Below are 12,853 nucleotides of genomic sequence, written 5' to 3'. Positions count from 1 at the left end.
GAACCCCATATGCTACAGTGAGTGGAGTTTGCTTTAGCAAGTAAGTCTTGAAGCAACATCATGAAACGTGATGGTGGAGAAGGTGCTACATTGTGTCATGAGGTCTGCATTTTAGTTGCAACTTTACAACTAATTACCTGTGACCTTGAACAAGTCACTTGCCTTCTCTGAGCAAAGTAGGATTTTATATTAGACCAGTGGTTATATTCAGGATGGGGGCGGGAAGAGGAAGGCAGAATCACCCAAAGAGCTTTTTCAAATCCTCCCGCCTTTAAAGTGACATGCCAGAATTTGGGAAGAGAAGAGGCACATCAGCCAGGTAAACTACATGTCTCCTCACACCTGAAATGCTGGTGCTGCGTCATATCAAAGAACATTCGGGTGTAACAGTCCAGGTTCCTCTAATAATACTGCAGTGTGTCTTGCAAGCAGTACAGGGTCTTGCTGTAGCGTTTCGTAACAAGAACACTGATCACTAATTACTTAAAACTTATTTTTTCCTTTATGGGCTTCTCCCCCCACCCCTTTTTAGCAAGCAATGGTTTACATAGGCACTCACTAATCAAGGTGGGTGAGGAGAGGGCAGAATGAGGTAGTGAGGTGGAGAGATGAGTAATTTCTTTATCTCTGATAAGGGTCACCGATTCTGGCAGGTCAGTGACTCGAACACAGTCGGAAATTGCCTCATTCATCTCTGCATGGCACCTACCACTCCTTGGAGGGAGTGTGTGGTGGCTACAAGATTCCACTGCTTTATTTACATGGTTAGGGTAAACCTTTGCCCCTCAAAGAGGACATATCAAGGGCTTCCCTCCCCGCAGACATAGCTGTAGAGTTTTGTGGGATTTTCTTTTCCCAAATCTTCTTGCTGTTAATTTGCCATTCAGCACTCTGACATCTTAAGCTTTGCTTTAAAATGAGTATTGAGTTAGCATAAGCTCAAAAATAACTGTCCCTTAAGCAAACAGCTTAAACTATAATGATAAATGCTGGGCAAGTCTGCACTTTTTAAATTCAGGGACTAACAGATGGGGGATGTGGTTTCTGCTTATACAATTTAACCATAATTTTTAAGGCCACAGGTTGCTTAAACTGTGTAGGTAGATTCATGTGAAATTAAGCTAGTCACAGAGCAGGCCAGACTGTTTACAACAGCTCTTCTCTTCTCCCCCCCGCTTGAGGTTGGAAGACTTGCCATGAATATGAGAACAGCAGAGCTATCCTTCATCTTCCCAGCATGATGCATTATTAGGCTCAGGAAACATTAAGAGCTTCATGAGACATAGCAGATGAGGAAATTTGCTTTAACAGTGGCCAAGGCTAAATTCCTAACCTATATTAAAAAAGCAGTTATTCTTTTATAGTTGGTCATGAAAAGTGAAAAATATACTATAGATCTTTCTTCCAGTGTGGCTGTCATTTTTATTCTTATCAGAATATCATTTTAATATGCTTTTTAAAAGTCCTCAGGCCCTTCAGCATTTTCTCCATACTTTCTATTTCATCCCTTTTTTTACTTTATTTAAAAAAAAAATGTTGCCATAGAGTTGATTCTGACTCATGGTGACTCCATTAGTTTCAGGGTAGAACTGCTCCGTAGAGTTTTCTTGGCTGTAATCTTTATGGAAGCAGGTCATCAGGCCTTTCTTCCATGGCACTGCTGGGTGGGTTTGAACCACCAACCTTTTCACTTAGTAGTCGAGTGCAAGCCATTTGCACCACTTAGGGTCCTTACAGGGCTTCTTTTAAGGAGGTTGCAAAATTGCCCCCACCATTCTGGAAAGCTACAGAGAACCACCATTGAAGGTTTAGAGCAGCTTGATTCTAGTCTTGGGGCTGAAATTACTTAGTCTCCATATTTTCACAGTAAATATGTATTGCTTTTGATTGGGGTACGGTTTGCAGGCCATGAAAAAAGCTTATGACTGGGTGGAAGAAGATCAAACCGTGGTGTCAGTCCATATTGCAAAAGAGTCAGAGGACGGACCCAAGGAGGAAGAAAAGGAAGAGCAGGCTGAAAACCCTGAAGAAGGCACAAAGGAAGAAAGGAAAATGAAGACAGTAGAGGTAAATTAATTTTAGATTGTCCACCTATAGGCCAGTAATGTTATGTTAATTTTATTAACATCCTAATTTCAGTGAAGAAAAGCCATTTTATTTTCATTTTTACTCCATTCCCCATTATAGAAGTACGCGTGGTAACGTAATACACATGAAAATTTCTTTGTCAAGACAGTCCACGAATTAGCATAGAATCTGTAGCTTTTCTCCATAGCTTTACGATTATAATTTAAAAGAAAAAAGAAAAAAGATCTTTAAGAACATAGTTGATTTATCTTCAGGGTAAAATTCCATCTTCTATGCAAATTTGTTACTATAAAATGTCTTTATGCCCTATAACTAATGAGATAATTGAAGCTTTTTAAAAATTTTTCATTACTGCAGCTTTTATTCTGTTGCTTAATAAATTTATATGAGCATAATTTATATCCTGCCTGTGTTCAGAAAAGGAGTTTGCAATAACTTCATCTTACATTGAATTCTAATTTTAGAGAAAGTAACTTTTTAAATTAGATCACTCTAAGGAAAAATTCCCATTGAGGTCTGCTCATTCAGCATCTCTTCCACATGCATTTGTGAACACCTGCCTGCTGGGGGTCCAGCATTGCTCCAGGTTCTGGGGGAGACAGCTGTGAACAAGCCTTATGACGTACCTGGGACCCTGATGGGACTTCCATTCAATGACACACTTCCACTGAGAAAGTCTTAGACACTCCTGTTATCTTCGGATAAACTTTTTCACGTCATATTTTTTTTCCAAGAATTATATCATTTTTAATGTCACGGCGTTTAAAAAAAGAAAGCATCTGCTCGATGGGTCATTTTTCCACTTGTATTTCTTCATTTTAGGAAGTATACATGCTGTGTATTGAAAGTCTAGCAGAAGTAACAGCGCGCTGTATCGAGCAGCTTCATAAAGTAGCAGAATTAATTCTTCATGGACAAGAAGAGGAAAAACCAGCTCAGGACCAAGCAAAAGTTCTGATAAAGTAAATGTTACTTTCAGTTCTTACTTTTCCCATTTTATATATGTGCCATTTGAATCTATCTATGTGCGTCTCTCTCTACACTCACACACACACACACACATACACACACACAAGATTCAGGTTTCAGGTCAACCAATTCCATCATTTTATGGTCATCTTAAGAAATAAGGATTTCCTTAAGAAATGCATTATGTTAGCAAGAAGAAGAATGAACTAGATATTCTAGGAATTGTTTATGAAGAGATTTGAAGTAAGACACAGTACAGTGTACTTAACATAGTGCCTCAGTGCATGTTCACTTCTGTTTAAAAAAATGACAGAGTTGGCAAAAAGCCATCTGGCAAAGGCGTTTATGTGCCTATGCAAGTGAAGCTCAGGCTTTGTATTCATCCTGCATACAATTTTGATTCCAGAAAAAGAGATCAAGCGAGTTAGATAATTCTTCTTTACTTAAGCCTGCAGAGACACCAGGATTAGATTGAGCTGTGATTGTGAATCATTGAAGATCGTTGAAAACTGTCTGATTGCACATTTCTATAGAGCATCTTCAAACTCCTGTACCATTCTTTGAACTGCAATCCTGTGTTAATGTCAGTTATTATCATGCCAGTTAACTTATTTTACTTTATTGAAAACCCCCAAACACCTGTTAGTTTGTTTGTTTTTTTTCCTTATTTCAGATTAACTACTGCAATGTGCAACGAAGTGGCCTCTTTATCAAAGAAGTTTACAAATTCTTTAACCACTGTTGGGGTAAGATTATAACATTGACTCTTTTTGCACCTTTTTGAGGGATGTAGGTCTTTGAGGGGCTGCGAGGAAAAGTGGAGGAAGCAATGCCTTCCTTCATGGCTCCATAAGATGGAAGCTCTGCCGCAATGTTTGCTAAAAGCAGGCTGGGTACCTTCTCTGATGACAGGCAGCTTACGCCTCTGTCAGACTGGGCTGTAGCCCTGGGTCTGTCTGTTAGAGATACAAGAGGTTGGATAAGTTTTCAAACCTCTCTGGGTTTCATTTTCCTTGTTTGGGGGAAAAAAGTGCCAAGTGAAGGTTCCTTCTATTTTTTTCAGTATCTGTGATACATAATTTAAGAATCTCTATAAAAATAATTAATTTTGAATATTCTTATTCTCTGTTGCCCCCAGAGCCTATTTTATAAGCCACACAAGATAACAAGTTTCTTTGCTTAATTGTCACACCTCAACTTTAACCAAAAGAGAACATTTTACCAGTTGGCATAAGTGTTTCTTTTCCCAAGGTAACAGCTTTGAAAGGTTCAGCCTTCGTTTGGAAGTGTGGCTTCTGGTTATTTTCTTTAAAAATCAGTCACATTATACAGCCCCATCTTAGTGGGGTCAGAGAAGACAAGTGGAAAATATTTCCTTCTAACCTTTCTACCTTTTTTTAAAGGCCCTGCTGCCAAGAGTGGTAACTCTTTCCATAAAATAAAGCAGATTTTTACTTCCTGTTTTAGTTAGGCTGGGTTTTTGTTTAGTTTTGATTACGAGTAGCAGAAACAAACTGTAAATTATTTATATAGAAAGGGGGCTTTATTAAAGACAGAGGAGTATCCCAAAGGATGCTAACCTACTGGGCCTCAGAAAAGAACGACGTGAGCAGTTCTGGGGAGCCAGCCCCAGAGATCAGGGGCTCTCTCTCTAAAGTGCGGCTATTAATGTGACTCAACTGCATCAATCCCCAGACCCTGTATCTCTCCACTGAAAATTCTGGGTTCCTGGGTGAGAAAGTTTGCATGGCTTGTCAGTGTGGCCCGATGTCTACCTGGGTAATGACTGAGGGCAGGGTCACATCATGCAGACTTGGATGCCAGGGTGCACCCTCCCCCTCCTGCCCAAGGCCAACGTTAGTTCTCAGAGAAGTAGGAAATGATTGTGAACCTGGCTGTCACCCCAAGAGATGTCTGTCTCTTATACATCTCTAAATCACTTGATTAGTAAAGGGTGAGCTACACACCACTTATTCATTCTGCTGTCAGGGAATCTGGTTTGCTTCTCCTATTTTGTAAAACAGCAACATTTATACCTGCTTGTTGATAAAAGAGGTTCGATAAAGTGCATTTGTGTGCTCAGTGTTGTCCAGGTAAACTGAAACCCGTGGACTTTGATGTAGATGCTAGGTTTGCAGAGAGGTGTGAGGTCTTAATCAGGATGGAATGGCCTCATCGGCTTGGGTTCCCAAGGCTCTACTGGGCCCTGTCCTCCCTCTTCCCACCTTCTGTAAGTGAGGAAATTGAGGCCCAGAGGGCTTGTTGGCTAATTCACCCAGGCCCCTCCACTGACTTCTTATTAATCCCCAGTTCATTGTCCGTCAGACACATCAGACAAATAACCAACTATTTGGTTCTTTATGGTTGTCTAGTAATGAGGGTGTATATGTTTTATGTGATTCATATTAAACATTAGTTTATCTACATTAGTGAGTAACTGTCACAGTTTCCTAGTGCTGCTGAGACAGAAACACTACAAGTGGTGGCTTTAAAGAAGAGAAATGGATTTTCTTACAGATGAGGAGGCTAAAAGTCTGAATTGAGGGCACCAGCTCTATGGGGAGGCTCTCTCTGTTAGCTTTAGGGAGAGGGCCTTGTCTCTTTCAGCTTCTGTAGCCGCTGATCCTCGTTTCCTTGGTGATCTTCATAGGGCATCTGTCTTCCCCCATTTGTACTTGCTTGTCTCTGTGTCTGTGCTGCTCCTTATAACTCAAAAGTGACTCGGGTTAGGACACACCCTACACTGAAATAACCTCATTAACATAACAAAGAAAACCCTATTCCCAAATAAAATTACATCCAAATGTATAGGGTTAGGATTCTAACACATATTTTTGGGGCTCTGGTGGTGTAGTGGTTAAGAGTTTGCCTAACACATGTTTTGGGGAGTGGGGGCACAATTCAGTCCATAATAGTAATATTCATAGTATTACTTTTCATTCCTTTTAACTTATTATATTCCAACATAGTACTCTTCAAGGCTTAATGTGCAAGTGATCCACCTGTTTGTTGTTATTTGCTGCCGAGTCAGCTCCAACTCATAGGGACCTTACGTGTAACAAAACAAAACATTGCCCACTCTTGCACCATCTTCATGATTGCCCTCTTCATCTGGAGATCTTGCTAAAATGCAGATTATGATTTAGTAGGTCTGGGATGAGAACTGAGATTCTGCATTTGTAATCAGCTCCCAGGTGATGACAATGTTTCTGATCCACATTTTCAGTAGCAAGGCCCTAGTAGATGGGTGTGTCTTTGAATTTATGCATATTCGTATACACACGTGTATAGATGCTTGAGTGTTCCAAGTCAGGAGCACACAAGTTGTCATTTTGGAGACAGGAAAATCTAAGTTTAGAATAGAGTTTATTAAGAAATGCCATCTCACCGCAACAATATCCTTGATCTTGTGCAATGATAAATCATTTACATCAAGTCTGTTCTCTCAAACAGCCATTATTCATAACTTGAAGTTAATGAGTATATATTGCTCTCCAGACTCCATTTAAATTGCTTGCACATCTCATTGATTCTGAAAACCGGTGTCATTTTATTGCCCTCATTTTGATTATATTTTAGAGGTTTATTGATAATCAAATAAACATGAAAGCAAATACCATAATGGATTTTCTGGTTACTTACTAAAATGACTGGGTTTTTAAGGAGTTTTTTCCCAAGACTCCATTGTGGTTGCCCCAGTAAGACATTACTTCACCCTCAGTACAGCAGTGTCAGTAAAAACAGGCCATTCTGCAAAGATCTATTTAATTTATATACTTTTGTTTACCATAAATTCTGCTAGGTACAATAAGGGAAACCAGCCTATTAAGATTGCTCTCTCTCTCTCCAGTCCTTTTAATGATTGATAGTCTAAGAGTAGATTGAACATTTTACATGGAGAAGACAATTGATTGATAGACCAATAGCAAAAATAAAACCGGCGAAAGGCAGAACCTGTGTAAAGCAGAAACCTATCAGAGAAGGAAAACTCAAATATTTTCCCCTAAAACTAGCAATAGAAAAGTGGTAAGACTGCACCCTGTCAAAGGTGGAAAATTTGTGAGACCCAGAAAAACAAAACAGTCCTGTCAAGTTCCGGCCCTCACAGGTTTCACTATAACCGTAACGATACTAACACTAGCTCTCACTTTTTGAGCCCCTACTTCATACCAGGCTCTGTACTGTGTGATTTATATATATATTTGTGTTTTTCAAACTGGGATCTACATAATGTTTAATTTTGCTGCTAATCTGGAAGACATAACCAAGTGCCTATATTTGCATTTAAAAGAAAAAGAAGAATACAGACCAGGACTGGGACTAGTATGAGGCAAGTGAAGGACTTGCCTCAAGTGCAAAATTTAAGGGAGCACCAAAACAACTAAAAATTAAAAAAACCCTCAGCAATCAAGATAGGTAACATTTTAATGCAATATTTCAAAAAGTCAAAATGAATGCAAAAAAAAAAATCCATGATAAACAAAATAGCAAAATTTTAACTAAAGACAGAATCCAACCCTAAACTTACATAACTTAGCCTCTTTACCTTACCCTAATTCTGGACCTGCTGTCGACTTTCAAAGCTCAAAAGGTCTTAGCTTACATTTCTAGCTGTGTGACCTTAAACCAGTTACTCAACCTTCTTGATCCCTATTTTATCATCTTTAAATTGAGGGTTATAATGGTACTGACTTCCTACAGAAATCCTAGGATTTCTGTTGAAAGTGAATGAAACCACATACCCGAAGCACCAAAAACAAAGCCTGGTCTACAGTAAGCATACCAGTTTCTCCTCTCCTTCCTCTGTACAAGATTCCTCAACAAAGCAAGTGTATTACATTTTATGTGGCAACCCTTGTAATATGAGCACCTAATCTATCAACTTCATATTTCTGATTCCACAGGGAAACAAGAAAGCTGAGGTCCTTAACCCCATGATCAATAGTGTATTGTTAGAGGTAAGTGGCCCCCGGAGAGAAAGTGCTCCTAAATCAAAGCAAATGCTAGAGTTACATATTCTTGTCTTTCTCCCAGGCAGCAAATGTTATTGCAATTCTAAATCTTATCATCAGCAGTCTCTTTTGAGTACATTTGTGCAGCTCAACCAGCTGTAAACCCTCTGGTGAAGCAACAATACCTAATTTTCAAGAAATCCTGGTTATAAAGAGAAATGCTAAGCTTGCACGTTATTTCTGTCACCATTTCCTCTGGCAGAAACAGATTTCTGCTGTCAAGTTTAACACCAGATTTAACACTATGAGTACTGGCTGCAATGAGGGGTTATTGCTCAATGGTGATTTTACGTAACAATGGGCACTCCCCTCTATCGACAATAACCTTTGGTTTAGCTGGGTCTAAGCACCAGATAGCGTAGTGGTTAAGAGCGCAGCTGCTAACCAAAAGGTCGGCAGTTCAAATCCCCCAGCCACTCCTTGGAAACCCTATGGGGCAGTTCTACTCCATCCTATAGGGTCACTGTAAGTCCAAATCGACTCGACAACACTTAACAACAGCAAGCACCAGACAGGGAACCCTGGTGGAGCAACGGTTACGTGCTCAGCTGCTGACCGAAAAGTTGGCGGTTTGAACCCACCCAGTGACTCCGTGGGAGAAAGACCTGGCGATCTGCTTCCATAAAGATTGCAACCTAGAAAAACCTATGGGGCAGTTCTACTCTGTCATATAGGATTGCTATGTGTCAAAAATCAACTCGACAACACCTAACAGCAACAAAGCACCAACAAAAAAACCAAACCAAACCTGTTGCCATCAAGTCGATTTCAACTCATAGCAGCCGAGCTCTTAACCACTGCGCCACCAGGGCTCCGACAAAGCACCAGACTGACAAAAATGTTAAGAATATTTAGCCTCTGCTTGTTAAGTGATTGGAGGCACCATCTTCTGTGACCACTCACTCCATGACCTGCCGGGACTTTGTAGCGTTAGTTGAATGAGTATGAAACCTCTCTGCATCCACTGTGGCTTTAACAGAAGCAGTGATATACGACAGAAGAAAAGAGCCCAGGAATCCTCATTCTTGAGTCATAGGCACTGTGTTCTACCTGTGGTAGGCGGACAAAGATCTTCCATTAGGGGCCAAACTATAAGAAATTGGCACTCACGAGGCACCTAGTTGAAGCCACAGGTGTTAAGCCAAATTTGACCCTAGCTGTCTAACCAAACCAAACCAAACCCATTGCCATCAAGTCGATTCCAACTCATAGTGACTCTATAGGACAGAGTATAACTGCCCCATAGGGTTTCCAAGGAGTGGCTGGTGGATTCGAACTGCTGACCTTTTGGTTAGCAGCTGAGCTCTTAACCACTGTGCCACCAGGGCTCCCTAGTTGTCTAAAACCCTTTGCTGTCGAGTCGATTCCAATTCATAGCAACCCTATAGGACAGAATAAAACGGCCCCATAGAGTTTTCAAGGAGTGGCTGGTGGATTCAAACTGCCGTCATTTTGGTTAGCTGCCTGAACTCTTAACCACTGTGCCATCAGGACTCCCTAGTTGTCTAAAGTAGCCGTGAATTTTAAAAACTGGAAATCACAAAACTTAAAATCTGGAGGGCTTCCTATAGGAGTCCCTGGGTGGCACAAATGATTAAACACTCGGCTGCTAACCGAAAGGTTGGCAGTTTGAATCTACCCACAGGTGCCTTGGAAGAAAGGCCTGGTGATCTGCTTCTAAAAGGTCATAGCTTAAAAACCCTATGGAGCATAGTTCTATTCTGAAACAAATGGGGTTGCCATGAGTAGGAATTGACTCAACAGCAACTGATTTGGTTTTGAAGTCCCTGGGTGGCACAAATGGCTAAGCACTTGGCTACTAATTGAAAGGCTGGAAGTTTGAATCTACCCAGAGGCACCTTAGAAGAAAGGCCTGGCAATCTACTTCCAAAAAATCAGACATTGAAAACCCTATGGGGAGTAGTTTTACTCTGACACACATGGGGTCACCATGAGTCAGAATTGACTTGATGGCAACTGATTTGACTTTTTTTTTTTTTTTAACCTGTATTCATGCCATGGCTTTAAGAATTAAACCTTCCTGTTAAGGAAAACTGTCAAGGTATAAAAATAACAAGATGGTGACACCGGGTGTTATTGTTCAGGTCACAGCCACGTAGTGGAATGGAGCCAACCAGAAGGAACAGGGAGCTGTAGGGGCAGATTCTAGAGGGACAGACACAGCTGAGGAAGCCTTGGCAGTAGAAGATGGGATATGATATAAGAAACTCTTTCGCCTGGCCACCCAGAAGGCATTAGCCAATTAATTTACCATGTTGATCATGAAAAATATGAAGTCAAATGTTTATTCAGTCTTTCAGTAGAAGTTTCCACATGTTTTAGTTACCATAAACTTTACGTGGCCTGTCTAATACTGTATGCTAACCCACCACAGAACGTGAATAAACCAAAAAAAAAAAACCATTGTTTCAAGTCTATTCTGACTCATAGTGACCCTGTAGGACAGAGTAGAACTGCTCCATAGGGTTTCCAAGGAGCGCCTGGTGGATTTGAACTGCTGACCTTTTGGTTAGCAGCCGAGCTCTTAACCATATCAAATATCCAAACCAAGTGCAGAAGGTACCAATGTGGATAGAAGGATGACAGTGTTCAAGGATTTGCCATGAATAATTTCACAATAATATTTCCAGTTAGCTTTATATATTGTTGTTGCTAGCTGCCTTTGAGTCACCCAAATGGAACAAAACACTGCCTAGTCCTGCACAGTCCCCTTGATCGGTTGCAAATCAGACTGTTGTGATTCATAGGATTCTCACTGGCTGATTTTCAGAATTAGATCTCCAGGCCTTTCTTCTGTCTGTCTTAGTCTGGAAGCTTTGCTGAAACCTGTTCAGTATCGTAGTAACATACAAGCCTCCACTGATAGATGGGTGGTACCATGCATAAGATACATTGGCTGGGAATTAAATCTGGGTCTCCTACGTGGAAGGCAAGAATTCTACCACTGAACCACGACCACCCCCATTAGCTTTATGTAGACATTTTTTTTTTTAATTTTACTTCATGGATAGGTTAGAACAAACTAGAGCCTCCATTTCTACTTTGCTTTTGTGTAATTTCAAAGCAGTAGGATTGATCTGGGAAATGGATAGGTAGGACTGGGCATATTGGGTGACAAATATAAATACATCGGTGTACCCTAAATGTTCACAGAAACGACTTGCCTCATTTGGAGTGAATTCTTCTGTTAATATAGATAATTAAGAGCTGGACGAACTCCATCCAAAGGAAAGTGTTTACGTTTGTTTTAAACACCAATATAACCAGGAACATATAATCAAATATTGTGAGGTTTGAGAAAAAGGGAGATTATCACATTGGAAGAATTGTCAAGACTGAACACATCAACTACATTCTTTTCCTCTCACCAGGGCTGTAATAGCACAACATACATACAGGACGCCTTCCAGCTGTTGCTGCCCATTCTGCAGGTTTCCCATATCCAGACCAGTTGTTCGAAAGCACAGCCATGACCACACCTGACTCCATCTGGTTAAAGGATACGGCAGGCCACATAGCTTCAATGTATGCCATTTGAAGGGATGTTTGTTAAGCCTCTGGCTAGAGGTCCGTTTGAGGACACTACAAGCAATTTTGCACAGACAGTATTGAGAGCAAGTTTGAAGAAAGTTATCATTTCTCTTAATGTATATGGTTGTTTTTACCAATAATTGTGTTTTCTTTATGTTAATTTAAACCTACACAGCTTGTATTCAGAATTTCCTTTAATCTGAAATTCACTGACAAATGTTAATTTCCATTTTCCTGGCAAAGCATGATATGTTTAGAAATTCTTGGGTAGATGTTAGTTGTTTTTTTTAATCTTTAACTTCCCCATTGTTATTGTATTATTTTAAGTCAGTTCTTTTACTGAACTTAGTTTTGTTACATAAATGTCAGGTGTGAAGATAACACTGCTTAGAGATTTTACCTATTATGGTAAAAGAGGAACATAGTCTTTATAGCCATAGACTCTCTATAGTCATTCATTATTGTGTGCTCACAATAGAGGAACGTGATCACCTAGTAGAGCCAGATATTCTGAAAGTGTACAATAATTCTTAAAATGTCTAAAAACAGCAATAAATTTTCTAAACCTTGAAAAATTTGAAGAGCAAGGTAAATTAGTGGTTTTTAATGTTCTATCCTTCAATTTATTTTTCTGCATTTCTTTAATTTTTTTATCCCAAACTTTATACATGGTGTAAAAATACATAAATACACACATAGACAGACACACATATATATACACATATATATAGGATGTTAAAGAGTATTTTAAAATTGATTTGTAATAGTCGTGAGCACATGAGGTCATAATTACAGAGCTTAAAATTATTCAAATAGAAAATTAAAGAGATTTCCACCCAGCAGAATCATAGGACTGAATTTAAAAATCTAACAGGCACGTTGAGTAATGGTGTTCATTAATACACAGGTCACACTTGCCAGTGGCAAATCTATCACCACTTCTAAAGGACAGAAAAAATATGATGTGTGGGTTGACTAGCTGGCATATTGATCTGTGGGGTGCCGCAGCCAGGACCGGCATTGTCAATGGCACTCCCACTGCTGAGTTCCACACATTCATTCCAGGTGGGGGTTCTGTGGGGTTCTCCTATTTCAGAGCCCCATCAAGAGCCCTGCAGGCACTGTCACGGGATGTCTTGTCCAGTGACTCTCCAGGGCAAATGAAGCCTGTAGCTTTGCAAGGCTGGGAATCTCTTATTCACATTTGCTTTTATTCCCCTGGTGGACTAGAC

General features: G+C 40.1%; 1 protein-coding gene across 1 annotated transcript in view; it reads left to right on the top strand.

Moving 5' to 3' along the window:
- The window catches only part of FAM114A1 (family with sequence similarity 114 member A1), an 83,109-nt gene extending 70,907 nt beyond the window's left edge, over positions 1-12,202 (top strand). The window contains exons 10-14 of the mRNA XM_004384672.3: positions 1,906-2,067; positions 2,911-3,050; positions 3,731-3,803; positions 7,962-8,015; positions 11,462-12,202. Of these exons, the coding sequence (XP_004384729.1) occupies positions 1,906-2,067; positions 2,911-3,050; positions 3,731-3,803; positions 7,962-8,015; positions 11,462-11,563 (531 nt within the window). The 3' untranslated portion in view covers positions 11,564-12,202. The remainder of the gene's footprint in view (positions 1-1,905; positions 2,068-2,910; positions 3,051-3,730; positions 3,804-7,961; positions 8,016-11,461) is intronic.
- Positions 12,203-12,853: the final 651 nt, after the last annotated feature.

Source organism: Trichechus manatus, unplaced genomic scaffold (genome assembly GCF_000243295.1).
Source record: "Trichechus manatus latirostris isolate Lorelei unplaced genomic scaffold, TriManLat1.0 scaffold00126, whole genome shotgun sequence".
Taxonomy (NCBI): Eukaryota; Metazoa; Chordata; class Mammalia; order Sirenia; family Trichechidae; genus Trichechus; species Trichechus manatus.
Note: the sequence above shows the minus strand (reverse complement) of the source record. Positions and strands in the feature narration are given on the sequence as shown.